Here is a 15,119-nt window from a genome sequence, read left to right as displayed (position 1 = left end):
TGGCTTAACAAATTGAGGGGTTTATTTTGATGGTGTCATGAAAGAAAGAATCCATGAGATATGCTAAGGATTAAAGATCTATAACACTGAAAAATAATATCTACATTCATGAAATTAGAGATCCTTTGGCGTACGTATCATAAATTGAGAACCCTGGTCACTATTTTGCAAATGATTATTATTTATATCCTTAGAAAACTATTTTAGGACATAAGATGAGAGATGAGCAAAATACAGCAGAATTATCCTATCAAATATGTTATTATTTATTGATTGGATGTTCCCAATAAATATGAGGTCATCAGATAATTGGTCCAAAGGGCCATCATCTTTGAAGAGTGTAATCTCAGAGTTCTGTTGACAACTGCTAAATTATTGCAGAATTTTCATTAAAATGAAGTGAGTATGACAGTGCCTAGAATGGATAAGTGTGCAGAGGAATGTGCATGAAAAAATGTAATGAGATGATATGTGATAAGAACAGGTATAATAAGATGCAGAGGAATGGCATATTTTTAGGACTCCAGAAAAGATTAGCTGGATTCTCTATGACAGATGAATGACCAGCTGTAATCTGAAATGAATTTATTCCCAGAAACACTGCCTATCACTTGGCAGGAGAATCACAGAATTGACGAACACCAATTAGTCATACTACCTACAAATGAATCAGGACTGACTAAGAAATAAGAAAGCTTGGCAGAAACAACCTAAATCGTGAACACTGAGAAACATCAGATTGGCCAATGCAAAGATATCCTGGAAACTTAATTTTAGATAGTCTTAAATAGAATTATCTCCAAAACAAATACAATAACCCTAAAATTCATTAGTCATATTAGAGGGTAGGATGAAAAGTATTTGGTCTTTTGTGGTTGGTGATATAGTGGTGGTCATTCATTCTCAAAAGACATGTGTGAAGACAACAACCTCACTCTCTTCTCCAGAATCATCTAAATTCAGTGGCAAAATATGGGGCGGGGCAACTGGTGATGGCCCCTTCCTTCTTCCATTGTATCACACTAATAAATGGTAGGAGATGGTTTCCTAACTCTTACTTAATCTTGTTTTCATAATTACTTTTTCTACTTTCTTTAAATAGATCAGTCACCTAACTTAGTGAAGTGACTGATTTACTATAAACAAGTACCTTTTGCAAGTTTCAGTTACTAGCATCCAACAACCTGTTAGTCAAATACAATCTACCTTGATATTTACAACTTAAACCAAAAGCTCAAAAATATATAATCACTACAGGGTGCCACATCATGCCTGATTAGCAGAATTAAAGATCCCTCTCTGCTGTTTAATGGAAGTTTTTCCTCTTCATTAAGGATTCCATGATTGAGGTACCACTAGGTCAGTGAGTCAGACATAACTGAGAGAAAAGGCAGGAGCAAAGTACAATCAGCTACGCTCCATAGCAAAAATGTAGTCTAAGATTCATAGTCTAAGATTCATACATGCTTTCTTACCTCTCTCTTCTTTCCAGAATCATTTCATAAGTAGAAAATATTGAATATTAAGCTTTAAACAAAAAAAAAAGTCTCTCTACAGGGGGAATTTAGGTGGTGCAATGGATAGGACATTGGACTTAGAGGAAGGAAGATCTGGTTTCAAATTTTATATCAGACACTAGCTGTGAAACCCTGGGTAAATCCCTTAAAATCTCTCAGATTCAATTTCCTTATCTGTGAAATGGGAATAAACCTCACAGAGTTGTTGGATCATTTGAAATAAATCTTAAATAGCTATATAAATGCTAGCTTTATTATCATTTATTACTAAGGCCTGAAATGAATGAAAGCAGATGAATGAGGGACAATGAAGTATTTGTTAAATACTTAACTATTTTCCAGGCATTATGCTAAGGACAGTGGATACAAATAGAAGCAACTTCCCAAGGGTGACTCTTATAAGAAAACAGAGTTCTAGGAGTGCAGTTTAGGTTGTGGAAAATAACAGTTCAAAGTGGAAGGCCAGTGACAGGTGTCAAGATTTAGCATCTGGTTTTTGTTAACATATATTGTAATATACAAATACTCCCTTTGGAAGATTAAGGTGGGGGGATAGTAATCAGAATTAGTTTAATCAGTTTGTACATAATTAGAATAAGAAGGACTTTAGACATTATCTATTTCAACCCCCTTTTCTTCTCTCTTCTCTGCAATGCCTCAAAGAAATAAAACATTTTCTATATGAAGGATGTGGAGACAGAAGCAAATAACTTAGAACATAAGAGTAGAGGAAGTTCTGGAGAAAGAAGTAGTAGCCAGGGAGTACTCTGGATGTCTAAGATACTAGAGAAAGGAGGATTCTTGAAAGTAAAAGGAAGAGGAGATGGGAAGGGTCAGTGTACATTTGGGGGGTAAAGTTAGAAGAAGGAGGAAAAAAAAAGGAACTATTCAGAAATGGAACACTCAAAACTAGTTTACATTTATATTCTATTTTGTAAAATCATGGATGTAGAATTGAAAGGAACCATTAGTCCCATTTCTTCATTCTATAGATGAGGAAACAAACTCAGAGAAGGTATGTGACTTCCTCAAAATTATAGAGATGGTAGCATGAGACTGGAATCCAAAACTCTCTGTATTTCCACTATGCCGTAATTACTTCTGACCAAAATTAACAGTGTTTCTCAGAATAATATACACAGTGCTACAAATACCTTTGCTTTTATTATGAATGAATTAGTCCAATATTTATATTGAACCAATTCATTTTTTGAAGGTTCTTTTATTTTAATCAATATTACCTTTGAGAAGTTTTAAAGAAGGTTATCTACCACAGTGGGTCATCTCTTAAAGGGTAAACAACTAAGAATTGAAATTATTTATTACTTTTTCATTATTATGTATGAATTCACCCATTCTTCCAACAGTATGAAAATGTGAAAGTATCAGGTTTGTTTTGTTCATGTGGCCAATCTTTAGTGCTTGGAGAATCTAGAAAAACTGAGGTCATAATGATAGCTTATTCTATGGCACCAGCAAATTGAAGGAAAAGATGATGAATTTGGAGTCACAAAAGTTTTGGATTTGAACTCTAGCATTGATCCTTACTTACTTGGGGACATTAAGCCAATCAATTAACTTCTAAGGTCCCCAATCTCCTCACTGCTAAAAAATGAAAGGATTCAGTTAACTAGATAATCTCTTGGGTCTCTTCTAGAGTGAAATCCAAGAAAATATCCATCACTTAGTTCCATTATAGGGCTGTCATTTTAAAAACAAAAAACAGTTTTTATTGCAGCTTTGGGGTTTTATTGTACAGTCATTTCCCTTTAATGAACACCTTTTAACCATCACTACCTTAAAATCCTTTCTTAAAAAAAAAAACCTTTAAGCAAAAGCAATTGACATGGTGATCTTCTTTTGACAGAATATACTATATTCGATTTAAGGAAAGATATGTTCTTCATAATCCATTGATTTGTATCTCCACTGTTCATTACAATTAATCAGAGTTCACTGTTTCTTCGTGCATTTAAAGGCAATTATATAATTGGAGTCATTGTATATATTGGTGGTTCTGCTTACTTCATTTTTTTATTAGTTCATACAAGTCTTTCAATATTTCTCTTAGTTCCTCATATTTATCTTTTCTTATAATGTAATATGATTTGATTGCATATGCAAGTCATTTCCCAAGTTGATGGGTATTCATTTTGCTTCCAGGCCTTTTTTCTACTATAAAAATGTTACAATTAATAATTTTTGGTGAATACTAGATCTTTTTGTGTTTGATTTCCTTGGAGTATATGCACAGTAATGGGAAAACTAGATCAAAAGGTATGACAAAACAAGTGATTTTTTTCATATAATTTCAGTTTACTTTCTAAAATGGGCTGACCAATTCACAGCTCTAGGAGAAAACAGGTATTATATTCCATCTTGAGTCCTCTGAAAATGTGAATGATCATTGTATTTGTTGGGATTACTAGGTGAGAACTGAGGTTGTCTGGATGGTGACAAGGTGAGAATTCAGGTTTTCTGGACAATTACAAGGTGAGAACTCAGGTTGACTTGATAGAGGGGGCAAGCTCATTTCCTGTGGGCATGATGGATAGAATCCTTTCAAAATGACCTCTTCTCCATTTGGTCCATCCATTTATACTTTGAAGTTTGCCAGCTCAGGAAGGATGAAAGCAGACAGATTTGTTCATTCTTTAATAAAGCTGGCTTTCATTTTATTTCTCTATGACCCATTTAAATTTATACCCTTTCCAAGCTTCCTTCTTTCCTCATTTGAGGATGTCTCAAACTTTCCCAGCCACATTTTATAATGAAGTTCTTCTAGTAATGTCTTGACACCCTGTAATAGAATAATAATGAGCGAAATCATTACTATTTACAAAGAAAGGGGGAGATGTTAGGATTACTAAGTGAGAACTGAGGTTGTCTGGATAGTTACAAGGTGAGAACTCAGGTTGACTTGATAGAAGGAGCAAGCTCATTGGCTGGGGTGGTTCTTCCCAGAAGCCCTTGCATTATCCCACGCCCATTCTCTGGGAGGATAAAAAGAGACAGCATTGGGCGCAAAGAGCAGATTGGCCTGGAGAAGGATAAGAGCTGGAGGAGATTCAGAGCCAGGATTCAAGAAGAAAGACTCTCTGCATTACATCAGGCCTGACGGGGCTCTCTGCAGGAAGGGAAGTCACTTCTAAGGACAAGAGTTAACAGCAACTGCCTGGAGACAACGGTTCGTTACAGGAAGAAGAATCTGTCGGAGAGATTTGAGTAGAAGACACAGCAGATCTCTTCCCAGAGAGAGATCCAGCAGCTTCTGGAGACGACAGCACGCTACAGTATTGATCAGAATTCCCATGTCTTTTGGAATTATTTGTCTTAAATTTGTTAGTGTTGTTGTAGATGTACAAAGTGTTCTGGTTCTGCTTACTTCACTCTGCATTTGTTTACAAAGCCTTTTCAAGCTTCTCTAAAACAACCTTCTTTATCATATGTTGATGATAACTCCCTTAATTTCTAGTTCCTTATTTCCCATACATACATATTAAAAATGTCTATAAAATTTTTATATATATATGTATATATAGGTTCTTTTTTATTTAATCTCCTTTGATTTTAGACTTCATAGTGGTATTTCTTGGTCAAAAGGTTACAGTTTAGTAACTTCTGGGTCATTTGTTCCAAATTGCTTTCCAGAATAGTATGACCACTTCATGGTTCTTCCAACAGAGCACTATTGTAACTATCTTCACACAACTTCTCCAGAATGTCATTTTCCATTTTTTTGTGAATTTTGCAAATTTGGTATATGGGAAATAGATCTTCAGAGTTTCTTTAATGTTCATTTATCTAATTATTAATGAGATGAATGATTTTTTCATGACTATTGATAAACCAAATTTCTTCCTCTTAAAAGTCCATATCTTTTATTTATCAATTGAAGAATGGCCCTCATTCTAATGAACTTGAGTCAACTTCTTAACTATCTTAGAAATGAGACTTTTATCCAAGAAATATGATGCAAAGATGTTTTTCCCCATTTACCTGTTTTATATATAATTTTGGCTGCAGTGGTTTTGTTTGTACAACATTTAAAATTTTTTTTTTATAAAATCAAAATTGTCCATTTATCTACCTTCTTAATCTTCGATTAATTCATTCTATAATTTCTATTCACAACTATATAGTAGTAATGCTATTAAAAGACATTTATCATAACTTTTCCGTAAGCAAAGATTAGTATTTAACAGTGACTGTTTTTACTTCAGTAAAGAAGTCATATGAATCCTTTGCTCCCTCTCTGCCAATTCCTGAAGCTTTCATTCCACCAAAAGGAAGATTTAGGTCCCTAATGAGCCAGCAGTTAGTCCAGACCAATCCTGACTGCAATTTCTTAGATACACGCCAAACTCTTCCAACATTGTTAGACCATACAGTTGCTGCTAGGCCATACTTCACATTATTAGCTCTTTCAATCACTTCTTCTTCGGTATCAAAGGCAACAACACAAGAAACAGGACCAAATATCTCTTCTTTCATGCAACAGGATTCATCTTTAATGTCAGTAACCACAGTAGGAAGCATGAAATAGCCCCCTTTGTTTCTGGGAGGGAGGCTCAAATTATCCACACCCTCTCCACACAGAACTCTTGCCCCTTCCGCACATGCCTTCTTTATATAATTCCTAACCTAAATAGAAAAAAATTCTTAATTAGTAACATTGTCTACCATTTCTCCCTCCCACCCCCACCCCCACAGATCAATACCATTCTACCTAGCTCCTCCCTGAGAGGTGTGTCACCAGTAAAAAAAATGACTAAATGGGTGTGATTATGTTTCAAAACCTAGTGGCACCTATGTAAGTAAGCCATGTTAGCCATCAAAAGAAGGAAAATGATTGATTCTTTAATTTATTTCTGATATACAAGTGAAAATTGGTTACCAAAAAATTGTATGCTCCAGCCCAAATAATAATTTGTTTTGTCTTTGGACCTTGAGCACCTAATTCAGTATTTCATACATAAATATTATTTAATAAATATTTATTGAACCAAATTCATTCCACATCTGAATTTGGAGTACTTTAAAGAATTTTTAAAAATTAAACTATTGCATGATCTAGGCATAGCTCCCACTCCACAATAAGCAAAAAAAAAAAAAAAAAAAAAAACAAACAACTTTTCCTAGATACTGAAATGAATCTAACTTGTAGGTAGAGAATGAAATAGCCCATTTGAAGGAACATATTAACTCTTTCTGGCTATAAGATAATGATTTCAAAGCCTCAAAAAGTTAGTAGTTTAATCAATTAATATTTTAAATATCAAAGCCCCAATAGATTTCCTATTAGTAGACGGATCACTTCTCCTAGACAAAATGGCTTTCATTCATCGTCTATGGACCACAATAATTCAAATGAATAAGGATACTCCTGTAAGCAGATTCCAAATTCTACCTATAGAAGATTTCTAAAATTTATATGATCTTGGGTCCCTTTGTCAGTCTAGTGAAGCTGATCGAACCTTCTTCAGAATGATGTTTTTAAAAAATTGGAGAGAAAATGCTAAATTTCCATTAGAGGTTAGTAAAATTAAAGATGTTGGGTTTTGTTTGTTTGTTTTCCCATGCAAGTTCATAGATAATGGTATCAGAGGACTCCAGGCTAAAAACCCTTGATTTACAACTATCCTACAGAATGAGAATTTTTCACAATATATTTTTGATCATAGAATTCCCTATCTGCCTTGTTCTAATAAAATATCAGTTTACTATGGACCAACTTAGCTGACAATTATTGTTTCTTGCCACATCACAGGGTAGCCTCTTGAAGCTGACTCCCTAAGCATGGTACCTTTTATCCACTGGCTGCTTTAACCACAAGTTTATTTAAGTTATTTCTTTTTCACAACTTTTCACTCTAGACGTATCCAGAGGCAAGTAAAAAGTAGCAATTGTGCTCTTCAGAAGGTACAACTTTCTCAAAACTGAATAATAATGAATAAAATTTTCCCACAGAATTCCCTGAGACATACCATGCTAAGAGTTTTTCTTCTTGGAAATTTTTCCCAGAACTCTTCACTATACAGCTATTTACTTACTTTCTCCAAATGGGCTTTGCTTATCAAAGCTCCCATACTGGTTGTAGGATCAGAAGGAGGGCCAACTTTCCATTTTCTTATAGCTTCAACAAATCTTGCTAAAAATTCCTCATAAATACTCCTTTGGACAAAGATCCTGCTGGTACAGAGGCAGATTTCACCCTAATAGGCAAAGAATATGACAAATTTTTTACAGATCAGTTCAAGTCCTATGTTCTTCATGAGTCCTATACTGAGTATCCAATGCACAGGAATCTGTTCTTCCAATGAATACACAGAATAACTGCATTTGCATTACTCATTCGATACTTTTTATACGTTGCTTCATTCATTAGAGGGTTTGTATGTGGGGGGAGATTGGACTTGTGTATGTGCATATTTTGGAGGTGTAAGAACATGCTTTCTCAAGGCTAACATTCTCTTTTTCACGTAGATACTCAAGAAATAATTGCTTATTTCAGCTCACTTTTACGTGTCATTTCCCCCATGAGAAGGTAGTCTACTTCAGGGCAGGGATAGTTTTTCTAGTTAAACTTATATTTCCTGTTCTTAACATACAGTACCAGGCATGAAAGATACTTAGTAAATATATATTGATTTGACTTATCATCTGGAGCAACTTATATGTTAATATATCAACATATTTGTATATATGTATATATATCAACATATATGTATATATATATTGTATTTATGTGTGTGTATATACATATGTAGATATGGATATATAGATATAAGTGTGTGTGTGTGTGTGTGTGGGTGTGGGTGTGTGGGTGTGTGGGTGTGTACTATTGTTGCACTACACTGGTAATAAAGAAAAAAATTATGGCCCAGTGCAAAGGGGACTGGACTTGAGAAGATAGGTAACAGTCCTAGCTTTGATGCTTATAATCTATGTGACTTTGGGCAAATTATTTAACCTTTATAAGTCTGTTTTTTCATCTGCAGATTTAAGATAATAATGTGTATTCCATCTATTTCATAGCTCTGACGTTGGTGAGGAAGTATTTTGTAAAAATTAGAGGGCTATGTAAATGTGAGTTATAACAACAATACATATTAGTCAATTTTCATCTTTTGTTTCTGAGAGGAAGATTGTGAGGAAATCAAGATGAATCATTGTTTTTATTTATCAATAAACACAATCTTGTGTAAATATTTGGTTAGTGTTTTGCATGATTATTTATTCCCTCCAAACACAGGAGAATATGGCATATAAAGACTTCAAAACATCTTATAACATCATTGTGCATTATAGAATCATGGAATGGGAAAGCTGGAAGAGACCTTAAAGAGCACCAAGTTCAATCCTCTTTTTATAAATAGGGAAACTGAGGCCTGAAACACCCAGGTTTGAACTTTGGTTTTGACACTTACTGTGTAATCCATCAATAAGTAACTTTTCTTCACTGACTTTCCATTTCCTTGTCTATAAAATGGGGATTATAATATGGGTATTTCCTACTTCACAGGATTGTGAGAAAAGTACTTTATAATTCCCAAAGTACTATATAAATTTGAGTTGGAGTTAGGGGTATACTAATGCACTTATAAGCATGAATATAAATTTTCCATTAGGAGTATTTACAGCTCAGAAATTAGCAAAATATTTTATTTTTTTTTATTTCTGTTGATGATTGTCTAGATTTAAGAAACTAAAGGGAAAATATTAATAATGCTAATTAAACAAATGTCTGTCATGTATACATTCTCTCCCTCCCTAAGAGATCCAATTGTCAAACATTTTACTAGCATATCAATAGTCATGACAATTATTATTATGTGAATAAAATGTCATAAAGTGCTTGGAAGAAACACATTTTATGTATATTGTAGTTGTGCAATCAAGACTAGGATATCCTATGCACAAGTATTAAATTCACAGCCCAAGTACAGTTCAAATCAGATTTAAAAATTAATTAAAACATGAATAAGTAGCAGAACTGAGATTCAAATCCAAGACCTCCAATTCCAAATCCAACTCCACCCCTTTTTTTCTATAACTCTTTACCTAGCAACAATTTCATAGAATGGTACTATTTGCTGAATGAAATAAAGAGTATCCTTTTACCACTTCATGGAATCACACAAATCAACCATTTGTCTTTTTACATGAGCATATAATGAAGAAAAAGGAGTTTTTAATAAGGCTTGAAAGGCAAAATAACAGGTCCAAACATACATACATACACATACACACATGTTTTATCTGACCTGGTTAGCAAAGCTGGACCTGACAGTAGTAGGAATACACTCTGTCAGATTGGCATCATCAAAAATGATGGCAGGATTCTTGCCCCCAAGCTCCAGAGAGAGTTTCTTACAGTGAGGGGCACTCTTTAGCATGATCTTCTCAGCTGTCAGTGTGCTCCCAGTAAATGAGATCAGTGGAACTTCAGGATGGGACACCAGGGCCTCTCCTACTTTGGGTCCAGATCCAAACACAATATTCACTACACCTGGTGGAACCCCTAAATAGAAAAAAATGACATTTATGCTTATTAATTTTCTTTGCTCTGTGGTATTTAGACCTCCTTTAAGTTAAAAAGCTATTGAGGTCCACACAAATTAAGTCTAATCTAACTAATTGGAAAAATATTAAATGCTCTTGGATAGGGTGAACAAATATAATAAAGATGAAAATTCTACCTAAACTAATCTATTTATTTAGTGCTACCAATAAGACTCCCAAAAAACTATTTTTAATGACCTAGAAAAGATAACAACAAAGTTCATATGGAAAAACAAAAGGTCAAGAATTTCAGGGGATTTCATGAAAAAAAAATCAAATGAAGATGGCCTAGCTGTACCAGATCTAAAATTATATTATAAAGCAGCAGTTACCAAATCGATTTGGTATTGGCTAAGAAACAGACCAGTTGATCAGTGGAATAGATTAGGTTCAAAGGACAAAATAGTCAATAACTTTAATAATCTAGTGTTTGACAAACCCAAAGACCCCAGCTTTTGGGATAAGAACTCAATGTTTGACAAAAATTGCTGGGAAAATTGAAATTAGTATGGCAGAAACTAGGCATTGACCCACACTTAACACTGTACACCAACATAAGGTCAAAATGGGTTCATGACCTAGGTATAAAGAATGAGATTATAAATAAATTTGAGGAACATAGGATAGTTTACCTCTCAGACCTGTGGAAGAGGAAGGAATTTATGACCAAAGAAGAACTAAAGATCATTATTGATCACAAAATAGAAAATTTTGATTATACCAATTTGAAAAGTTTTTGTACAAACAAAACTAAGGCAGATAAGATTAAAAGGGAAACAATAGACTGGGGAAACATTTTTACAGTCAAAGGTTCTGATAAAGGCCTCATTTCTAAAATATATAGAGTTGACTCTAATTTATAAGAAGTCAAGTCATTCTCTAATTGAAAAATGGTCAAATGATATGAACAGACAATTCTCCGATGAAGAAATTGAAACTATTTCTAGCCATATGAAAACCAAGTCATTATTAATCAGAGAAATGCAAATTAAGACAACTCTGAGATACCACTACACACCTGTCAGATTGGCTAGAAGGACAGGAAAAGATAATGTGCAATGTTGGAGGGGATGTGGGAAAACAGGAACACTGATACATTGTTGGTGGAATTGTGAATACATCCAGCCATTCTGGAGAGCAAATTGGAACTATGCTCAAAAAGTTATCAAACTGTGCATATCCTTTGATCCAGCAAAGAGATCTTAAAGAAGGGAAAGGGACCTGTATGTGCAAGAATGTTTGTGGCAGCCCTCTTTGTGGTGGCCAGAAACTGGAAACTGAGTGGATGTCCATCAATTGGAGAATGGCTGAATTAATTGTGGTATATGAATATTATGGAATATTATTGTTCTGTAAGAAATGACCAACAGGATGATTTCAGAAAGGCCTGGAGAGATTTACATGAACTGATGCTGAGTGAAATGAGCGGACCAAGAGATCATTATATACTTCAATAACAATACTATATGATGATCAATTCTGATGGATGTGGCTCTCTTCAACAATGAGATGAACCAAATCAGTTCCAAAAGAGCAGTAATGAACTGAACCAGCTACACCCAGCAAAAGAACTCTTCGAGATGACTATGAACCACTAGATAGAATTCCCAATCCCTCTATTTTTGTCCACCTGCATTTTTTATTTCCTTCACAGGCTAATTGTACACTATTTCAAAGTCCAATTCTTTTTGTACAGCAAAATAACTGTTTGGACACATATATATATAAATATATATATATATATATATATATATATATATATATATATAGCATTTAATTTATACTTTAACATATTTAACATGTATTGGTCAACCTGCCATCTGGGGGAAAGGATGGAGGGAAGGAGGAGAAAAATTGGAAGAAAAGGTTTTGCAATTGTCAATGCTGTAAAATTACCCATGCATTTATCTTGTAAATAAAAAGCTATATTAAAAAAAAAGCTACTGAGGAAGCATTTATTAAGCATCTTTCATCATTTAGGCTTCTGGTGATATGAAGACAAAAGAAATATATTTGAGCCTTTGCCCTCAAGGAACTTTAAGTTCTATCTGGGTTTTTTATATCTTTGGGTCATGTTCAGCTATCATTCTTTGTGGAAGCTTAGATTTAGATTAGGTCTAGTTATGTAAGAGAGAGGGATTGGTACTATGTGATGATGAAGAGTCCCCTAATCAACTATTAAGCTATAATTCAGTGGATATAACAGAGTGACTTTCCTCTCCTACCACTCTTTTCCTTCCTGAAGAAGGAAATAGTAAAGACTATTTTGAACTGTAGCCAGTGTAGGAAAGGTGCTATCCTGTCTCCAGGCACAAGGGGTTGTGAACATGTCTTGTCTAGCAATCCTGCCTAGACAAGGAAAGGTAAAATGCACAACTGGCTAATTAGAAGCCTTGCAACTATTTTATGTACTAATGAAGCATAATTACCAGTCTCCCAGTAGACTGTGACCATTGTTATAAATTGTTGGTGAATCAGTTTTAAATCATTCAGTTAATGTATAAGGTCGTATCATTATTTTCTGCATAGGAATAAACAATATGTACCATTCTTGAATCATAGTGTCCACTGTATATTTTTTGACTCCTCTTTGAAGAGATCCAGATATGAATTAATAATTCATAATTCAAAAAATTAAATATTATCATCTGTGGGATGGGAATTTAAAATGGAGCCAATGAGTGTGAGAAAATTAATTTAAACTCTCTCCCCTAATTAGAGATCAGGCTTACCTAAGAGTAAACAAAGTATAGAACTAGATAGTACTTTATGGAGAGTAGAACAGATCACCAGACCCTATGCTTTTAGGTAGGATGCCTTTACAATAAAGTATGTACAAAATGAATCCAAAGTAATTCAGGATTAGCTTCATGGAGAAGAAGAATCTGAATTATTATTAAGGAAATCTATGCTGTTAATATAATCAGCCTATTTTTCATGATGTAGAAGTTGTGATGCATCAAGGTTAATGGTACAGATGTAACTTCTAAATTCCTGCTGCTGATTCAAACTGACCTATAACTCCCCTATATTTAGGGTGATTTTTTGAGGATTTACCTAGAAAGACAAGAGCAGAAAAACCATCTCTGTCCAAATTCCATTTCTCATGCTGTTGTATAAATACTATTATACCACCTCTCCATCATCTAAGTATATAGGATATTTGGCTTCCCAGCTAGAGCACCTGGTGAAGTTCAAATATTAGTGCATTAAGGGAGAAGGTCAGTTTCTCCTCTACCCTTATTCTAATTTTAGAATGGCTATGGCCACCTATCTAGTTAACAGTTCTTCACTTTAACTGGACTTAAGTTCACAGAATCAAAGAATTTTAATGCTCAGAGGAGCTCCGTCATATGGTCTACACTTTACCTCTTATAACTCTGACAAGTAAGTGGTCACTGAGTCTCCACTCTACCTGAGAACCTGTGCCTTTCTCAGACATCCCATTCCATTATTTAATATGAATGAGGAGGGGAAAGGGCAAGGGAGAGAATTTATTTCTTAAATGATATTATGAATGTGCCAATTATCAACAAACAAAATGATTTCAAAAAACAGAACAAGAAAGATAATCATATAAAAAACTGAATTCTTATTACATGATTTATAACAATAAGCATTATTTTGAACAAGATGTAACAAAGTAGCACTATTTTATCTCTTCACTTTCTTTTTTGTTTCCCTCCACATATTTAAAAAAGTATTTTATTCCTTTTGGTTATCATATTTCTGTCATTACTAATTTTCTCCCATCCCTAATATTCTAATTTTTGATACTTCCAACTAATGAGAAGCTTGCTTATTTTTATATTGAGCCTAAATCTACTTTTTTATATCTTTTACAAAATGTTCCTAGTTCTTTGCCTCTAGCCTAAACAGTATAATCTAACCTACAATAGAGTCCTTAAAATATTTAAAGATAGCTATCATATTTCCTGTATAATTTCTTGTCTCCAAGCTAAACACTCCCCAGATTCTTCCATTAACCATCCCCAGTGACATAGAGGGTGCCTTTTCTTCCTTTAATGTCTGGGAGATGCTTGCAGCACCTAAGGGTACTAAAGAGATTAGCCAAGTAGAAAGGCTGTCACATTAGCCCCATACAAAGACCCATATCTTTCAGCAGCTTCTAGATAGATCTCAAAAACATGAAGAGAAATGATCTCTTAAGTATAAGCATTGATAAAGCAAGGGTACTTCATTTTGACTTCTCAAGGTGAAAGAGTTCTTTATTTTCTATTAAGTTTTAGAGAGAATGAAAACCGGATTAACAAAGTAAATTTCTAATCAAAGCAATTTCCCTCATTTTAATTTTATTCTGTTTACAGGTATAAAGGTGAATAAGAGTGAAGTATCTTGGCCTGACCAAAAAAACACCTGCTATGAATGTAGTATAACTTAAAGCAGTATCAATAACATAGTGTAATGAAAAGAGCTCTATATTTGGAGGCAGGAAGACTTGGGTTAAATTTTGCTATGGAAATCTGCTTGCTGTGACATCATGTCACATATTTTTTTAGCTTCTGATTCATCATCTGGAAAATGGCTATTAGAATACCTATTATAGCTACCTCATAGGGTTGTTGTGAGAACTAATACATCTGAAATGCTTTGAAAACTTTATATCTGTATAAGAACATCAGTTATCATCAGTACTTTTACAATTACAATTACTATTATCAACATTATAATGCAGTAGAAGTAAGAATGCATTGGGAGTCAGAGGACTTGGGTTCAAATGTCAGTTTTTCTATTATCTTCTGTGCGACATAGGTCAAAAGATTTTACTTCTCTGGGACTCAATTTTCTTTTCTGTAAAATGAGAAAGATGAATTGGGGATCTCAAAAGTTCCTTCTGGCTCTAAATCTTATAATTATCATCTTGAGGTTATTGTTGAGGATGCTTTCTCTTGTACTGAGAACATGGAAGTATACTGTAAAGATCAAATATAGCTTTTCCTATCCTAGAGACATGCAGACAAACACATTTGATATTGGCATAAGCATGGAAATATGTGATACTTGCTTAGGGATGGA

At 34.1% G+C, this 15,119-nt stretch overlaps 1 protein-coding gene across 1 annotated transcript in view; it reads right to left on the bottom strand.

Annotated features, from left to right (window-relative positions):
* Nucleotides 1-5,080: 5,080 nt before the first annotated feature.
* Nucleotides 5,081-15,119, bottom strand: part of ALDH8A1 (aldehyde dehydrogenase 8 family member A1) — a 31,066-nt gene continuing 21,027 nt past the window's right edge. The window contains exons 5-7 of the mRNA XM_074309779.1: nt 9,785-10,041; nt 7,571-7,732; nt 5,081-6,161 (exon numbers count right to left, since the gene is read on the bottom strand). Of these exons, the coding sequence (XP_074165880.1) occupies nt 5,709-6,161; nt 7,571-7,732; nt 9,785-10,041 (872 nt within the window). The 3' untranslated portion in view covers nt 5,081-5,708. The remainder of the gene's footprint in view (nt 6,162-7,570; nt 7,733-9,784; nt 10,042-15,119) is intronic.

The sequence above is a fragment of the Sminthopsis crassicaudata genome, chromosome 4 (assembly GCF_048593235.1).
Source record: "Sminthopsis crassicaudata isolate SCR6 chromosome 4, ASM4859323v1, whole genome shotgun sequence".
NCBI classification, from domain to species: domain Eukaryota; kingdom Metazoa; phylum Chordata; class Mammalia; order Dasyuromorphia; family Dasyuridae; genus Sminthopsis; species Sminthopsis crassicaudata.
Note: the sequence above shows the minus strand (reverse complement) of the source record. Positions and strands in the feature narration are given on the sequence as shown.